Source organism: Megascapheus bottae, chromosome 13 (genome assembly GCF_031878675.1).
Source record: "Megascapheus bottae isolate mThoBot1 chromosome 13, mThoBot2.hap1, whole genome shotgun sequence".
Lineage (NCBI taxonomy): Eukaryota > Metazoa > Chordata > Mammalia > Rodentia > Geomyidae > Megascapheus > Megascapheus bottae.
Window position 1 is genome coordinate 38,734,989 of NC_143521.1, and position 18,998 is coordinate 38,753,986.

The 18,998-nt window shown below is 41.7% G+C and overlaps 1 protein-coding gene across 1 annotated transcript in view; it reads right to left on the bottom strand.

The window, feature by feature from the left end:
- Positions 1–18,998, bottom strand: part of Fam114a1 (family with sequence similarity 114 member A1) — a 63,629-nt gene that overhangs the window by 25,086 nt on the left and 19,545 nt on the right. Inside the window, exons 3-7 of the mRNA XM_090343714.1 lie at positions 16,567–16,654; positions 9,101–9,199; positions 8,872–8,984; positions 6,617–6,751; positions 1,935–2,087 (exon numbers count right to left, since the gene is read on the bottom strand). Of these exons, the coding sequence (XP_090199840.1) occupies positions 1,935–2,087; positions 6,617–6,751; positions 8,872–8,984; positions 9,101–9,199; positions 16,567–16,654 (588 nt within the window). The remainder of the gene's footprint in view (positions 1–1,934; positions 2,088–6,616; positions 6,752–8,871; positions 8,985–9,100; positions 9,200–16,566; positions 16,655–18,998) is intronic.

Consider the following 18,998-nt stretch of genomic DNA (forward strand, 5'->3'; position numbering starts at 1 on the left):
TTGTTAATATCATGAACAAACAAAACTCCAGGGTGAGGAAAGAAATCAGAGCTTGTGGAAGCATCGTACAGAGGAGCTGCACCTTCTATTTTAGTATACTAAAACATAGAACTCTGACAAGAATACAAATGGAGACCCAATGTTCCCCAAAGGCCCACACTTAAGTTAAAGGCTTGGTTCTCAACTAGGGGATTCTAGGAGGCTATGGAACCATGAGGAAATGGGTTCTAGTTGGAGATTTTCAGGTGAGTAAAGACCAGCTGCTGAAGAGGATTGTGGGATCCTGGCCTCTTCCCATTTCCCTTTTGCATTCCCTACACATGGGTGAGTGGTTTTGTTCTGTGTACTCCTGCCATGAGGTGCTGCCTCTCCACAGGCCTAAAAGCAACAGGGTTAATGGATTCTGGACTGGAACCTTTGAAACCACACACTAAAAACATAGCTTTTCTCTTTGTAACTTGATTGTCATTGGTCGTTGTTCTACTGGAAAGTTAGCTAACATAGTCTCCAAGGACTAAATATGCTTCCCAGCATTGTAAGTCCTATGTGATTCTTTTCAGGGGCTTAGAACTGTCTCATAGCTGAGATCTTTCTTATTTGGTGATGCTGGTGTTTGAACTCAGGACCTTACACTTGTTAAGTAAGAGGTCTACTATTTACGCCATATATTCTCTCCATATTCTCTCCCTCTTCATCTCTCCTCCCCTTCCTCCCTTTCCCTGCTCCTCTCTCTTAGTAGGACTTGAACTTAGTGCCTGGGCACTGTCCCTGAGCTCTTCAGTTCAAGGCCAGTGTTTTACTACTTTGAGCAAGGGCACCACTTCTGCTTTCCTAGTGATTAATTGGAGATAAGAGTCTCATAGGGACTTTTCTGCCTGGGCCAGTTTTGAACTGCAATCCTCAGAACTCAGCCTCCTGAGCGGCTAGGATTACAGGCGTAAGCCACCAGCTCCTGGCTGTATCATCTCTTTTTACTTTTTTTTCTGATGGGGTCTCATGCTTTTGCCTGTGGCTGACTTCAGACCATGATCCTGCTTATTTATGCTTATTGCATAGCTGATTATTATGAGCCCACCAGATTTGGCTTTGTTTGCTCAGATGGGGCCTACTTAACCTTTTGATTGCACTGGCCTTGAAACTTGATCCTCCCAATTTCTGCCTCCCAGTGGCTGGGATTATGGACATAAGCCTAGCCAGTTTAGGGGAGACGTTTTGGTGAAACCAATCAGAATAGACTCTCTTTCTACAATCAGGAGATCTTGTACTGTTTTACATGTTTTCTGTCATATTTTAATAATAACAAGTGTCCAATACATACCTATAACATGTATTCATAATGTATTTTATGTATATTAGCTAATATTTATTGAGACTTAATGTGTAGCAGGCATGCTACTAGTAGTTTCCTATGAAATCATTTATTGAATATTTGTAATAATCCTATGGGAAAAGCTTTAGTTTTATTCCTATTTCCTGGATAAGAAGATAGAGGCCAAATGGAGTCAAAATTAAACAGCAACAGAATAATGTAAAATAATACCAAGTCTGATTTCCTCTCCAGACTTGCAAGGAAAATTTGTTTCTGTGGAAAAAATGCATTTTTGGATGCCCTTTACTGGATTATGGATTTCTAAATCTATGATAGCATAGATTAGAAATTACACACAGCTGTGGAAATTGTAGGAAGCTGATGGCAATGCAAATTCAGTCTCCTCCACAGGCACTGGAATAAATTCTGGGAGTGGTGGAGCTGGAGCTAGGCTGAGGGACTAGCTTGGCATGAGACAGGGAAACTGTGGATAGCTACAGACATCATTACAATGTACATACAAAGGTGCTAGGAATGAAAGCTGTTCTTGGTTTTCCCCAGTTCCTGTCTTGTTTAAGGAAACACATTACTAAACATGTCACTGAAATGACGGGAGCACATGTACCTTGCTTTCACTTTCATTGGACAGAATTTCCAGAGCTTCCAGGTGTGACAAACCTTGATATTCATCAAACAGCATCCCGTAGTGGGCTGTCCTCTCCACAATAAGCTGCTGTGCCAGTCTCTGTTTCTCCTTCTCCTTGGCCTCCCTTAACATCTGTAGAAATACACAATGCATGCTTAAAAGCCCCCTTCCATGCTGGGTGCTGGTGGCTCAAGCCTATAATTGCAGCTACTCAGGAGGCTGAGGCCTGAGAGTTGTGGTCCAAACTCAGCCCAAGCATGAAAGTCCAAGAGATGCTTATCTCCAATAAAACTGCCAAAAAAAAAAAAAAAAAAAAAAGCTGGGCACAGCTATAGGTAACTCACCTATAGCTACACCTATAATCCTAGCTACTCAGGAGGCTGAGATCTGAGGATCGCAGTTCAAAGCCAGCCTGGGCAATACAAAACCAAAAGACTCTTATCTCCAATTAATCTTTAAAAAACAAGAAGTGGGGCTGTGGTTCAAGGGTAGGGAGGTAACCTTTAGCTGAAGAGCTCAGGGACAGCGCCAGAGTTCAAGCCCCATGACCGCCTTCCCCTCCACCCCCAAAAAAGAAAACTACCAAAAAATCCAGAAGAGGAGCTATAGCTCAAGTGGTAGAATGCTAGCCTTGACCAAAAGAAGATCATGGACAGTGCCCGGGCCCTGATTTCAATCCTATGGACCAGTATGTGTGTGTGTGTACACACATGCGCACATGAGCGCGTGCGCGTGCATACACACACACACACACACACACACACACACACACACTCCTTCCTATGTAAGACATGGGGACAATGGAAATGACTAACTTCTTGTCAAGAAAGGGTAGATTCTGATTAGCTTTGGGGTTTCTGGAAATTGTTTTTCTCTTAAGGCCTAGACTGGAACTTGAAATTGGTACCTAATGTTTTTGTTCATTGGTTGATGCTCTACCAACTGAACTGTGCCTCTAATCCCAAATTTCTGGAAGTTTTTACATAATATTCTAATACATAATATACATATACATAATTTCAATTCTGTATGTTCATGTTTCTATGTTCATGGCCACCACATGCTCATGGACATTACATGTTCCTGGTGCCTTTGGGTGGCAAAGAAAGCAAAACTTCTATGCCAGTAATACTCTGTCCCTGTGCTATACCACCGCCCCTCCAATTATTTAAATAAAAAGGCAACAAAAGGAATGCAAGTCTATCCGTCACTCTCGATTTTTTTGTACTTGCTTTCTTGACTTGTAAGCATCCTTTCTGTGGTTTCTCATTAAGTTTACTGGGGCATAAAGTGTATAGGGTCCTTTAATATCTGTGGTGAGACCTTAAATACCCTGGGCAACACCATAAGGTTGTAGGGATGATCACTGCAGAACACAGGCTGGTGTTTTTTTGTGCGTTTGCCAATAAAATGATCAGCTTTATTCTTCTCTGGAGTTCTTGAGATTGCTAGCCAAGAACCTACTGGACTATGGAAAGAATCGTGTCTCTTATCGTGTTTAGGGGTAAATTAGTACAGACCCTTAATTTTAAGGCTTTTTCAAAACAACTCAATAAAACCGTTACCAGGAAGACTGAACACTTGTAAGAAGGCTCAACTACTTACTACCCTGATCTCAAAGCCTGGCGATGGGGACATAATGGAGGACAATGGCTCTAAGGTTGCTGCCTTTTCTCACACCAGCTTCGATCTCTGAGTTTGTACTTTTGGACAGAGGGAAGAAGAGGCAGAATGAAAAAGAGTATTTAGGCTTCATTTGAAAGTGGAGTGTGGGGTCAGAGCTTCCTGGAGAATAATCTACTTGCCAAAGGATGCTGGTTCCCTTGTTCTCTAGAGGTAAAATGGAGATGGGTTGAAATAGCAGGGAGTGATTCTGGAGTGGGAGAATCACTGACAGAGATGCTGCAGAGATTTAAATCAGTTATCTGAGAACCATCCTGTACTTGTGTTTCTCACACACAAAATGTTTCCTATACTGTTAGGATAGAAAACAAGAAACTTGGGGCTGGGAGCATGGCCTAGCGGTAGAGTGCCGACCTAGCATGCACAAAGCCCTAGGTTCAATTCCTTGGTACCACATAAACAGAAGCCCAAGGATAGTGCCCAGGCCCAGAGTTTAAGCCCCAGGACTGGCAAAAAAGAAAAGAAAAAAAAAGAAAACAAGAAACTTGGGTAGTAGTACATGCATGGACATGTCTGAGTTTATGGTTCTGGACTCCTGCTACTGTTTGGATCTGAAGTGAGCCCAAAAAGCGCAGGTGTCAAGGCAAAGCTCTGGGAGGGGCAGAACCTCTAGAAGGTGGGACTTAGCGGGAGGAAGTTAGCTCATTGGAGTGTGCTTGAATGAGTTACTGAGGTCCTGGAAGCGTCCTCTCTCTCTGCTTCTTGGCTGCTACGAGGTGAGCAGATTTGTTACAGCACCGTGATGTTCTGATAGGACCCCAAAGCAATGGTGTCAGATGATCATGAACTGAAACCATGAGCCACAATAAACACTATCCCCTTCTAAGTTGTTTGCCTCAGGTGTTTTGTCACAGGTACAGACAGCTGACACAATCCCTACAGTGTATGGGGGAAAACTGTAGCAGGCTTTTTGTCTCAGTGGAGGCACCTTCCTCCTCCTCGCTGCTCTGAAGAGACCTTGAAGCCACCTTGATGCTCCTTTACGTCACAGGCCATATTCATCTCATCAGCAAGCCTGGATCTATTTTTAAATTGTGCCACAAGCAGGTACTTGCAGGGCCTTCACAGGGTTCTGCTCTGAGCTTCCCATCTCTTGTTTAGGTCATAGCACCAGTTTCTGGAAGGACTCACCGATTCACTCTCCAAACGGCCTCCCTAGCCCTGACCTTCCTTCTTCACCATAGTGACTACAGTGATCTTTCTACAGCACAAGTCAATGCCTGTCACTCCTCCTCTCTGAATGACGTTTCACTAACAGTAAAAGTCAAGGTTCTTACAAATGTCTTCCACACTCTGCCATTGTCTGGGCCCCATTCAAGTAACCCTCATCTTCAATAATTCTCATCCTAGCTCACTCCTCTCTCATCACGTGACAACCTTGCTGGTCCATGTTCATACCAGACATTCCTGCCTCAGGGCCTTTGCACAAGCTCCTCCCTCTGCTTGGCCCGTGCTTCATCCAGGTGTCTGCATGGTCAACACTATCACTTCCTTTGCGTATTTGCTCAAATGCCATCATTTTCATGAGTCTTCTCCTACTTACTACTTACTAATCTCCCTGCCGCATTCATGATCCCTTACTTTCTGCCTCATGTTCTTTCTCCCCACAGCACTCATGGCAAAAAATAGGTAATGTTGCTTGTTTGTCTCTCCACACTAGAACAAAACCTCTTTAAGGATAGGAATTCTTACCCATTATGGCTTCTGAAAAACAGTGTCTGGCACAGGGCAGATATTCAAAATGCATTTGCTGAATGAATGAATGAAATGCACTATTTGGAAGGAGGTCAAGTCAATAGTTTTATGGTGGCCCAGTGGAGGTATGCACTATGAGTTACAGGTGTGATGCTCAAGAAATTATTAAATGAATGAAGCAAAGTGTAGAGAGTATGATTAGTATGCTATCTTTTGACTGAAAAAGTATGTGTATGTATGTGCATGTGTGTATCTATGTACAAGTATTGCAGTATATGGAATTATGAGAGATATACAGTATCTATATATGTATCTATTACATGGTAGGCCATGTAACAGACAGGTATAACTATATGTTCTACATGTTTATACACAGCTGCATCCATTGCTACCTATAGCCAGATGATAACTAACAGCATGCAGAAGGAACTTTCACATCACTGTCTTGCATAAGACATTAAGTGACCAGGAAAAGGGGTGTATCAGAACGTCAAGTTTTGCATTCTTCTATTTTTGTGCCATTTGACTTTTAAAAATTTATATATTTATTTATTTATTGCCAGTCCTGGGTTTGGGATTAGGGCCTGAGCACTCTCCTTGGACTTTCTCAAGGTTAGAGCTCTACCACTTGGCCACAGCACCACTCCTGGCTTTTTTCTATGTAGGAGGTGCCGAAGAATCCAACCTGGGTCTTTGTGCATGCTAGGCAAGCACTCTACCACTAGGCTAAACTTCCGGCTCTTGACCTTTTATTTCAAGAAAGAATCTGTTTTGCTTACAGTTTCAGAGGTTTCAGTGCATGTCCACATAGGGCCTGAAGCAAGGCCAAATACAGTGATGGGAGATGTGGTGGAGAAGCTGTTCACCTCATGGAAGACAGAAAGGTGAGAGAAAGGGGCTAGGGATAAGACACAGCACCCAAGGACATGCCTAAAATCCACCTCCTGAGGTTTCCGCCACCTCCCCAGCTGAGTGCTAAACATTCCGCACATGAGCTTGTAGACATTTCATATTCAAATTATAATATTCTACCGTGGCTCTCAAAGGCTCATGTGAAGCTGATAATACGACATGTTTGTAGTCCACCTCCAAGAGACCACAAAGTCTGATCATTCCAACAATACTCAAAACCGCAAGTGCAAAGTCTTCTCTGGATAAATGCCATTTGAATATGAGCATATGTTTTAATGATCTACTCAAAAAGATAAATAAACATTTATTTGCTTAGCTAAATACACATTTGTTTACTGGAAAGAAAAAGTTGCAAAAGCAACCGGTCCAACCTGGGATAAGGAAACGGTTCTTGCCATGAGCGTCTTGGTCCGCTTAAATCCAGGATCACTTTCTGCAAGGACATTCATGGTTTTCTTGCCTATGAACTCCAAGGCGTCAAGGCCTCCAGTGAGGACACTCTTGCCCTGCCAATGAGATCAGATCATTTTTTACTATTTGCTATTCTGCAGCGCTCAGCACATCCTAGGTAACTTTATCTTCAAGTATTAAAATCAACATAATGCCACCACTCTTCCCAATTGGGAAATTTATCATCCATTTAATCCCATCTTCTTTTCCTTGAAAAATCATGTTATATAATTCATTGGGCATGCAGTGCTATTTTAAAAATGCTTAGGAAAAAGTACCGAAACACATCAGAGATTAATTTTACTGGCTCTGAGCATATAAATTGAAATATATGTAAGACATAAAATTAACTGCTGTTTTGTCTTACAGGAATTTTAACCCAAGTAGCAGAATTATTTGGAGCAGTTTATTACAATGTCAAATATTCTTGCCAGTTTAGGGAGTTCTTTATTCTTGGGCCCTGGAGTAAAAGACCCTCAGGCCATTTCAGATGGCTTATGAATATATTCTAAAACTAGAAAAAGCCACATATAATTAATATATTTATGATAAGACAGCTTGATTTTCATGTACTTCTGGCTTTGGAAACTATTATACAGTTATCACACTAAAAATGCCTTTGTCAGCCAATTTTTTCCTTTTAACAAAATTAAAACAACCCATCTTGACATAAACTACTCATACGAATAAAATCTCACATCTCTTAAACTTTTTCACTAGTGGGATGACATGCCTGTAATCCTATCCACTCAGGAGGCTAAGATGTGAGGAGAGAGGTTCAAAGTCAGCCCAGGAAGGTAAGTTCATGAGACTTTTATCTCCAATTAACCATGAAAAAGCTGGAAGTGGAGCTACGGCTCAAGTAGAGTGCTAGCCTTGAGCAAAAGAAGCCCAGGAACGGTGCCCAGACCCTGAGTTCAAGCCCCAGGAGTGGCAAAAAGAAAATAGAAAAAGTGAAATTCTTTAGAAAGCTAAAGTTAAAGTGCAGCAAAATAAAAAATGAGGAAGCATATACTTGAAAGCGGTGGGTGGGGACAAGGGGAAAGTGGTAGACAAAAGAAGAGGAGAAGAGTGAGAAGCTGCAGACAAGAATCCAATGTATAGCCTACTAAATTAGGAAAAAAGAAACCAGGAGAACGGCCTAGTGGTAGAGTGCTTTCCTAGCATGTATGAAGCCCTGGGTTCGATTCCTTGGTACCACATACACAGAAAAAGCCAGAAGTGGTGTTGTGGCTCAAGTGGTGGAGTGCTAGCCTTGAGGAAAGCCCAAGGACAGTGCTTAGGCCCCGAGTTCAAGCCCCAGGACTAGCAAAAAAAAAAAATTAAAAAAAAGCAAGGGTTGGGGCCAGGAGTTTGGCCTAGTGGTAGAGTGCTTGCCTAGCATGCATGAAGACCTGGGTTCAATTCCTCGGTACCACATACCTAGCAAAAAGCCAGAAGTGGTGCTGTGGCTCAAGTGGTAGAGCCCTAGCCTTGAGGAAATCTAGGGACAGTGCTCAGGCCCTGAGCCCAAGCCCAGGACTGGCAAAAAAAAAAAAAAAAAAAAGCAAGGATTGATATGCTTTGTTAAATGGCAATTCCTTTGCGAAACTACTTGAAGATAAAAACTGATAGCTTTATGTTTTTCTTTTTTCTTTTCAACTTGAGCATTAAAGCTGAGCGTGGAAGTATATGTCTCTAAAGCACTCAGGAAGCTGAAGCAGGAGGATTCCAGGTTTAAAGCTAGCCTGAACTATATAGTGAGTGTGAGACCAGCCTGAATTATATAATGAAAGTCTTTCCAAAAAAATAATAAAGAAAGAAAGAAAATAGAAAGGAAAAACAAAATAGGAAAGAAAGAAAAAAAAGCGATATGAAAGACCATCCAGGAAAGCAAGCTGCTCCAAAGATTTCCTTTCCCAATCACAGGCAGTCCTCCCAAGATGCATTGGAAAGGATGCATTGGGTTGAAAATGCACCTTCTGATGGCAGCTTGCTGTTAAACAGAAGCTGTATTTCGTTTTATTTCATTTTCTTGTTATTTTGCATCCATGGGTTCAGCAGCTGCTGTAGCTGAAAGCACAGCAAAGCCACAGGGCAAAGCCATCAGCAAAGCTATCTTTTCTCTGATGTATCTGGGTCATTGGTTGATGGAAACTTCACACAAATGAAAACAGTGGAAGTCACCAGGACTCACCGTGTTCTGAACCACGTTGGTGAGGGTTGAAAGCATGCCCCGAGACCCTGACCCAGAGGAAGGAGAGGTGGGGACGCTCCCTGAGGGCTCCTGATTGGGACTCTCATCTGTGGCTGAAGAGAGGAAACAATCCTATTAGAGGTCATGTTGCTGATCTGGACTCTGGAACATTCTCGTTGTGCACACAATGCAAGAAAGCCCATGGAGCCCACACTTAGTCATCACTCACGTTCAGTATCAGGTTGTACCCCTTCAGAAGATCCAGAATTGCTGCTGTGAATCCGAAGGGTAGCTCCTGCTTTTTCCCTAACTGCTGTCAGTCCATGACCTGTAAAATAGGGAGTGGAGGATAGTATTTGAGGCCTATAATCCAAGCCCTTGAGAGGCTGAAGCTGGAGAACTAAGAATTCCAGATCAGAAATGTGCCATCTTAAGGGGTGTTGACACCAAATCAGAAAAGTCGGTGGGAAAAACCAAGAAGGTCACTCAACAGCTCTGACAAGGGATGTTATGTGATAACACTCTGGCTGAGGCTTTACCTCCATCCAAGCAGGCATGACTCCTGTTTCTGAGAACCTGGCACAGTGGGGAATTCAATTAGCAAATACAGATATGGCTTTGCCACCTGCACTGAACAAAACCCAATGCTTGACTTCACAGAGAATTGGATTTTCTGAATGTCAGGAGGTCCCTCCCATCTGTAATCCTAGATGCTGCGGAAGCTAAGATACAGAAGATTGTAGTTCAAGCCCAGTCTTGGCAGAAAAGTCCATGAGACTCCATCTCCAGAATGATCACCAAAAAGTAGGACTGGAGCCATGGCTTAGGTAGTAGATCTCTGACCAAGCAAACACAGAGAGAGTAAAGTAGTACAGACTCCAAATTCAAACCCTGGTATCTAAAACAATGGAAGGGGGATTTGTTCCTATTTTATTCTGGGGGCATCCTTCCCTTCTCACTTCCTAACCCCCATCACGATGTGCCGAAAACTTTCTAAGTTCTTAGGCCCAATGGAAAAGAAATAAGGAGCCTACTGACAGCCTCATGGCTACTTGACTGCTAAGCAGCTCAACTACCCTCGTGGTCTCAAGGGAAAGAAGGAAACATTTCTCCAGGGACCTCAGGTTGTTAAAAAACAAGGCTGAAGAATATTAATTCAGAGGATGGGCCGGGAAGGGGGCGGGGATCCAAGTCACAGTAGCATTTTAGAGCTCAGGAGAACCATCTGGAATTAGAAAATACTGTTTAAATGACCAGTTGACCTGGCATCCATCTCCTGAATGAGAAAAACAGGGATGAATCGCAAGTTTGAAGAATAGTATTTCATTAGAGCAATCGTAACACAAGCAAGACACTGATGTTTACCACTTACGCAGTGGAAACCACCTGTCACTATACATGACCTAGAAAATCTCGAAACCTAACAGACATTATTTACAACTTTAATTACAAAGAGAAATATTAGGGATAGCTCTCCTCCTATGCTAAAACTAAGACTATATTTGAACCACTAAATTCAAAACTTGAATTAAGGTTCTCTAGCTTCTAGAGTCACAGCATCATTTCCAGTTTTTTTCTATGTATGTGGTATCAAGGAATCAAACCCAGGACTTCATGCTAGACAAGCATTCTACCACTAGGCCACACTCCTGGCCCCTCTTTAACATTTCTTAAGGACATGTATTTTCCAAAAGGAGGCCGTGAATCTGAATCTCAACTCACAATCCTCTTCTAGATTTCTCAGAGCCAGAATCAAGGCATAAGTGAGTCTGTGGAGGATAGGAGACACCAGCTGCTCAATTTTCTTCTGAAAGCCACAGGAAGGAGGTGGTGACACGTCCTTCCTGAGACCATTTTAGGGCTTAATTAACCTCATGTTCATTATCTCCTCCCACCTTCCCCAGTCTTGTCTGGTTCCTTCTGCAGGAGCAACAGCTGCTTGTGATCTCAGAGTACAGATGATCATAGATACGTGCTCACAATCCCAAACATCATGTCATTTCTGGAGGGAAAAGTCTTTATAGGAGCCTATGTGAAGAATAGATCTGTTTAACAGATTTGATGATAGTTCCAACTATGTATGTATGTGTGTGTATGGATATATATATATATATATATATATATATATATATATATATGCCAGTCCTGGGGCTTGAACTCAGGGCCTGGGCACTGTCCTTGAGCTTTCTCAAGGCTAGCACTCTAACACTTGAGCCATAGTACTACTTCCAGCTTTTTCTGTATACGTGGTACTAAGGAATCAAACCCAGGGCTTCATGCGTGCTAGGCAAGCACTCTACTGCTAGGCCACACTCCTGGCCCCCAACTATATTTTTTGATTAATAGTTCTCTTGCTAATAGTTGAGTTAGCAAAAAGACTTCTTAGTCAGACACCAGTGGTTCATACTGTAATCGTAGCTACTCAGGAGGCTGAGAGCTGAGGTCAGTGGCTCAAAGCCAGCCTGAGCAGGAAAGTCTATGAGACTCTTCTCTCTAATTAACCACTAAAAGAAAAAAACAAAACAAAACAGAAGTGGAGTTGTGGCTCAAGTGGAAGATCTCAAGCCTTGAGGGGAAAAAAAGTTCAGGATGCTGGGTGCCTGTAATCCCAGCTACTCAGGAAGCTGAGATCTGAGAATCAAAATTCAAAGCCAACCTGGGCACAAAAGGACCAGAGACTTATCTCCAATTAACCTCTAGAAAATGAGCAGTGGGGCTTGGCTCAAGGATAGGGCAGCAGCCTTGAGCTGAAGAGCTCAGGGACAGCGCCCAGGCCAAGTTCAAGCCACATGACCCACAAAAAAGAAAAAAGAAAAAAAAAAAAAAGAAAAAAAAGTTCAAGGTCAGCATCCAGACCCTGGTTTCAAAACCCAGTACTAGCATGCACTTGAATGCACTTTTTACTGCATTCTACTAGAAATATAAAGTTAAGCTTCCATTTCTGTATACACTATAAGTTTTCATAGCCACACCCTTGTTGAAGAATAAAACTAAAATTTTGCTTAGTCTGACATCTAGTGTCCAGACAAGGAAATAATCCATATAGTCACTGTCACTTTTGATCTGGGTTGGTCCTTTTCCAGAGATTACAGCTGTGTTTCAACAATTAAGAGAAAAAGATGTTTTGCATCTTTTTATGGACTTAAAAATAAATAAATGCAAATAAGCCATGCCTCAATTGTTCATGCCTATAATCCTAGCTACTCAGAAGGCTGAGATCTGATGATCATGGTTCAAAGCCAGGCCAGGCAAGAAAGCCTATAAGACTCTTTATTTCAAATTAACTACCAAAAAAGCTGGAAATGGAGCTGTGGCTCAAATAGTAGAATCCTAGGCTTGAGTAGAAGCGCACAGGGACAGTGCCTAGGCTCTGAGTTACAACCCCAGGAGGAGTTTGGAAAAACAAACAAACAATGAAACAAGGCAAATCATTTTAATAGACCAACGTAAAAGTTGACATGGAGCAGACGTATTCATAATCTAAAGTTGACATGGGTCAGATGTATTCATAATCTAATGTGTTGAATTGAAATCTCTTTGTATAACTACTTAAAATCTGTTCAAGCCCCATTACTGGACAAAATAAAAATTAAAAATAAAAAAGTGTTGTGGAGGGCAGTTGTTTTGAAAAACATGTAACAGAAGCTGTCAAGATCAACTAAAACAAACTACAAGGCACTAAAGAAGAGGAGCCAGACGCCTTCTTTTTGTAAAAGTCCTTCCTTTCCATAAAGATGGCTTCTACTTGTAGTGATGTTCATAAACCTTGGGGTAAGTTAACAGCAAAGGCTACTGAACTGATAATGCTTGACTGACAGCCCAGCAGAAATCCATTAACCCTAGGGCTATGTATAGATTGCAAAGCATTATGGCCAAACTCCAGATACCAGTACCATTAGTTTTTGGGGTTTTTTTTGCCAGTTCTGGGGCTTGAACTCAGGGTCTGAGTATTGTCTCTGAGATTTCAAGACGAGCGCTTTACCACTTCAGCCACAGCACCATTTCCAGTTCTTTCTGTATATGTGGTACTGAGAAATCGAACCTCACTAGGTCAAACTCGCCTCTCCCCCAATTAGATTTTGTACCGATGATTCTTGAGAATCATCATTTTAAAGCAATGTCGCCTTCCAAAACAAGCCCATGTACTACTGGGAGCAATTTACTCAGCAGAAGTTTTCAAGGTAGTGCCATTTTGACAAGCTGGCTATTCTTTGTAATAAATGCTGTCATCATTTTTGACAGGGCCTGCTAGAAAGTTTCATTTCAACATGCAGGAAAACAAAAAGAATGTCTAACATGGGAGATGGTAGAAACGATGAATAATGGTATTTTTGAAAGAGCAAATACGTAATAAGATATATTCCATATCGCCCAACCTCAAGTCCTCTTGTATGAGATGTTTAGATTCATAAAACTGTCAAAACAACCATCTCAAATAAACATTGGTTGTAACTAGAAATAAACTGCTCTGTTTCACTATCAGGATTTGACTCTGGAATACTTATATTGTGTTTCAGCATGATCAACTTTCATTTTATTACTGGCCTGCCACGCAGCTTAGCAATAAATGTAAGCATAAGGTAAGCATGCGAGGTACTTGGGACATAGCTGGCACTCAGCATCTTTTTGAAACTGCCATCAAGTTTTTACTTTTTTCTCTATTTTTGACATTTCCCACACTGGCTTCTATCTGGAATAATGCAGATTTTTATTGCATTTATGAACTCATGGAAAGGCCTAGATAGTAGATGATTAAATCTTTTAGGATGGACCAAATACAAGAGTTAAGGCCATTCTGTCAACTGTTGGTTAAAAAATATAATACATGTACTGGAAAGTTTACTTCTCGTTTCTCTTTACCTTGGAGTCAAAGTAGTAAGTCAAAAGAGAAAATAGAAAACACAGAGAACCAATCAGTGTTTTGTTTTCTATCTGGCAGAGTGGTTACAAATATTGTTTTCTTTTTCTATGTAGCCATAGACTATAGAATCATCATTTCTAGAAGTTGAAGGAGACTTTAGAATTTCTCAATGCGTACTTTTCCAAATAAAGAATCTGAGCCACCCAGAGGATTAGTGCATGGTACAACTAGGTAATGACCAGCTGTGGCAATGACAAGTTAGTAGGTCCCAGGCCTTAGGACTCATGGAACATTGCTCATTCTAAGCCAGGAACAGTGTTCCTTTAGATGTTCTTACCCTCCAATTACTGTCCTGCCAACTCTACATAGCTCCACCTATTTTGACAACAGTTTTTCAACAACCCTAAGAAATTTTGGCTATTTTTAGTGCCCCATTGACAGCTTTATGTTTTGTTAAAAGACTATGTGTGGTGCACTCCTATCTGCAACTGGAATTACCCTGGGGGTAACATAAGGTTTCTAAGTGGAAATCAATCGCAATTGAACATGTGCTTATTTTCTTTCCTTACTTTCCACAGGCAATTTATAAACCTTCAACAGCTTGTCTACTACTGTGAGTACTTGGTTTTCCAGTAAGTCTCTTTGCCCTGTGATGAGAAACTGTTAATACTGCAAAGCTCTTGGATCGACGACCTGTCTGGATGTAATGAAAGTTGTCCCTAGCTCTCCCAACATCAAGGTAGCAGCTCAACATAGATAACAATCCAGGATGGCACAGGTAACTTTCTAAAGCTTCTCTTCACAGATGATTGACCTGTTCCCTTCTGGAAGTCAGACTCTCAAGACACTTTGTTTCCAGCCTTAGATTCTATGAATGCTATCTCCTCTTCTACTTCATGGCTTCAATCCTATAGCTAGCCTTAAGAATATATATTGCTGGGCCAGGAGTTTGGCCTAGTGGTAGAGTGCTTGCCTAGCATGCACGAAGACACAGGTTCAATTCCTTGGTACCACATACATAAAAAAAAAAAAGCAGAAGTGGTGCTGAGGCTCAAGAGGTAGAACCCTGGCCTTGAGAAAGTCCAAGGACAGTGCTCAAGCCCTGAGCTCAAGGCACAGGACTGGCAAAAAAAAAAAAATTATATTGCTATTCGAGCTTTAGAGTACAGATTGCTTTTATTCTGGTTACTAGTATCATGCAAAGTCATAACACACCAAGTCTAAATCTACCTTTGCAATCTAGGAATGGCATTTAGCTGTGTTTCCACTGCACTCATTGGGGATACTGGTGATTCATGGTGATGAATAATTTCAGAATCTTACTTTCCCAAGTTTATTCACAGGAATTCTTAGCATGAGTATATAGCAAAGATCCTATGATCTTCCTCAAATATTCTTTGCCATTTTGAGTACAAATAGAGAAAAAAATCAAAATTTACTTATTTCCCACAATTTCAGCATGTTGGCAGAAACATTAAAAAAAAAGATGAAGTTTCTAGAACTGGTGGTAGAACATACTAGGATTTAAAAGAGAATCGAGATGTGTGGTTAAGGAGACAAGATCTTTGTCTCCAGGCACATGTATCCTACAGGATCCCTTTCCTTTTGGAAGGGTATCTAGGACTGGGAATATAATAGCATTTCACTCCTGTGATGGGGTTACAGGACCTCTCAAAGCTGTACATTTCAGATGTAATTAAAATTCATAATCAGTTGAATTTGAGTTAGTGTCAAAAAAAAAAAAAGAGAGCTCTGCTGGGTACCAGTGGCCTGTAATCCTACCTACTCAAGAGGCTGAGATCCTCAGATCTCGGTTTGAAGCTAGCCCGGGCAGATATTGTAAGACTACAATATCTCTAATAAACTACTCAGAAAAAGCCAGAAGTGATATTGTGGCTCAAGTGGTGGAGTGCTAGCCTTGAGTAAAAGATGCTCTGGGACAGAGCTCAGGCCCTGAATTCAAGCCACAGGACCAGCCAAAAAAAAAAGTTCAGCCTCTGTGGTCTTGAACTTATCAGATGAGCTTTAATAAAACACTGGGCCTCTCATTTATAATAATTTGTACACATGTAGGATTCTTCTAGCAGAGATCACAATAGCTCAAAAGCTATGTACATATGGTCATAAAGGATGAGACTAAAAATACGAAAACATGAGGGTTTATCTTTATGACTCTTGTTCTTAATATACTATGTGAAAGTAGTTTTTTTTTCTCTTTTTTCCCCTTATGGTTAATCTCATGTAGCTACTGTATCTGACTTTGTTACCTGGTATATTGTATGTATGTTTGTTTATTTGAAATAGGGAAGAGAAGGGGAAAAACAAGATGATTGGGAAGGGGTGGAAACAGGAAAAGGGGGACAAAAACATGAAAAGGGGTATCAATGTTCGAGAAGTAATGTACCCACTACCTGACGAATGTAACTGTAACCCCTCTATAGATTACCCTGACAATAAAAATAAATAAATAAAACACTGAGCCCTAGCAAAATGGAGACGTGTGAAAAAGGTTTTTCTGGTGGCTTTGAAGAAGTGCTTGAGAACATCTGTAACAGAATGACTACTGATCAATAACCAGCAAGGAAATGGAGACCTCGGTCCTGTAACTGAAAGGAATCGAGTTCTCTTAACCTTACCCCCAAATAACTCTGAAAGATGACTCCTTCGAAGCACAGGAGCCAGCTGAGCAGAACACTAGCCTCATCTTTCTGGGTCGCTCCCAGTAGCACCAGCTCGTAGAAGGCAACTATAAGTCTCAGATGAGGGAGTCAACATGTCATGTCCAGATAGGCTTCAGAACTTTATACCAATGAAGTCTTTCATTCCATGCTTACCTACTGTGGCAGATGCTGATGAGAGCAGAGATTTGCCCCAGGAGCCCCAGCCTGTCCAGCCTCTTCCCTGTGCAGGAGAATCCACAGCCTGTAGAGAAAAACAGATCCGCAATTCTGTTTAATCCTGAGTGGAAAAACACCCATGGGTTTGAAACAAAGAGAAAGCAGGGTTTTGTCTGGAATAATTAATAAGCATACCTCACTGGGTTAGAGCAGTCATAAAAGAGTATCTTAACCAACACTAAAATATGGTCTTTGGAACCAAACTGTATTAAATCAGTGGAGGTGTGTCTTCCTGAAGACTTAGTCTGAAGCAAGATGTGAACTACACGGGAAGGCATTACACACTGGAGCACAAAGGTGATTCAGAAATGTTCGAAACAACCCTGACCTTACAATCCTTCCAAAGCTCAACATGTTCAAACATGATCTTCAAGGTTGAAGCCTGAGGGGCCACAGGGGTAGCCCTGGCAGGGATGATGGACAGAACTGTTGAGGAAAAGCCTAACAGCCACAGAAAGCTTTGCAAGACAGATACTTTTTTCATTTAAGGGCCTGACCCACAGGGGTAAGATTACTCCTGACCTTCTAGGGGAATTGGAATTCTTTTTCCTAGGTTTCTCTCATAGGGACTAAGGGAGACTGTGCTTTAAACTGAGCTGATGACTTGAAGACAAGATGAGCATGCAGGATTTTGTAGGCACACCTTGTTCTGTGCAGTGTGCCTTAGCACACTAACAAAGCATATGGAAGAGAATGAAGAAGAGATAGATGTTCAAGGGGCTGTTTGAATTGCTTGTAGTTTTCTCCTGATGTTCTGCTGCATTCCTCTTTGATTTTAGTTTGGGGATATTTTTTACCCCTAATAGTTCTTCTCATTTAAAAAAATATATATATATATATATTGTAATGGGTGCCAGTGGCTCAAGCCTGTAATCCTAGCTAGTCAGGAGGCTGAGATATGAGAAATGGTTCAAAGCCAGCCTGGAATGTCTGTGAGACTTCTCTCCAATTATTCACCAGAAAAGCAAGAAGTGGAGTTATGGCTCAAGTGGCAGAGTGATAATCTTGAGTACAAAATCTCAGGGGCAGTGCCTATACTCTGAACTCAAGTTCCAGGACTGGGGCCGGGAGTTTGGCCTTGTGGTAGAGTGCTTACCTAGCAGGCACAAAGACCGGGGTTCAATTCCTCAGTACATGGGAAAAAAGCCAGAAGTGGTTCTGTGATTCAAGTGGTAGGGCTCTAGTCCTGAGAATGCCCAAGGACAGTGCTCAGGCCCTGAGTTCAAGCCAGGACTGACACACATACACAAAAATTGTTCTCTGATAAATCGTCAATGTCTATAAGAATACTTAGAAAATGATGCTTGCTAGATAAACACTTGCTGGATATATGGCTGAAATTTATCCATCCATTTTTTTTTCATCTATGTGTTAGTTTCTGTTTCTTTCTTTCTCTTTATTTTTTAAGTTGGTTGTAGGGCTTACAACCATGATCTTCACATCTCAGCCTCCTGAGGAGACAGGATTACCCAGTGCTGGGTTAGATCTGTTTCTTGCACTCACTGAGCCCTGACTAAATGTGGAAACACAAGTTTCTCCTATCTAGAAACACAATATAAAAGATAAAGCAAGAAAAGATAAAGTGTGTCAGCTTTCTCACTCACTCATCAAGAAAGAAAGAAGTAAGGGGCTGGGAATGTGGCTAAGTGGTACAGTGCTTGCCTAGCATGCATGAAGCCTTGGGTTGGACTACACAGTACCACATCAACAGAAAAAAACAGAAGTGGCGCTGTGGCTGAAGTAGTACAATGCTAGCCTTGAAAGCTCAGGGACATTGCCCAAGCCCTGAGTTTAAGCCCCAGGACTGGGGGTATAAAAGTAAAGGCTCATGTGAAAAGTTCCCACAAGCTGTGGGTTCAACAACCTTGACCCAAACCTGGTTCACTAGTCATTCTTAGTTCCCTCTCCCTTGCACTCTTCCATTCTTGCTGAAAAGGAAGTGAAAGCAGTGGTTTTTGTTGTCATTAGGGAAATGACAAGGAATCAGTTACTAGTCATGGCACTACCGAAGCACTAAACCAATGTGAGTAGCTGCCTACCTCCATTCTTTCCATAAAATGAGAAAAAAAACAAGCTACTATATGTTGGGTTGGAGTTACTTGCATTAACTGAATTCCTAACTGATTTAACTCGGTAAGTACAAAACAACATTCTAGTGGAGAGAACGGGGTAACAGAAAAAGATGCCTAGAGGTGGAGGTAGTGGCTCACACTTACAATCTCAGTTATGCAGGAGGGGGAGGTAGGAGGATTTTGATTTGAGGCCAGTCTGGGCAAAAGCACAAGACTTTATCTGAAAAGCAAACTGAAGCAAAGAGGACTAGGGCATAGCTCAAGTGGTAGAGTACCTGCCTAGCAAGTTCAAGGACC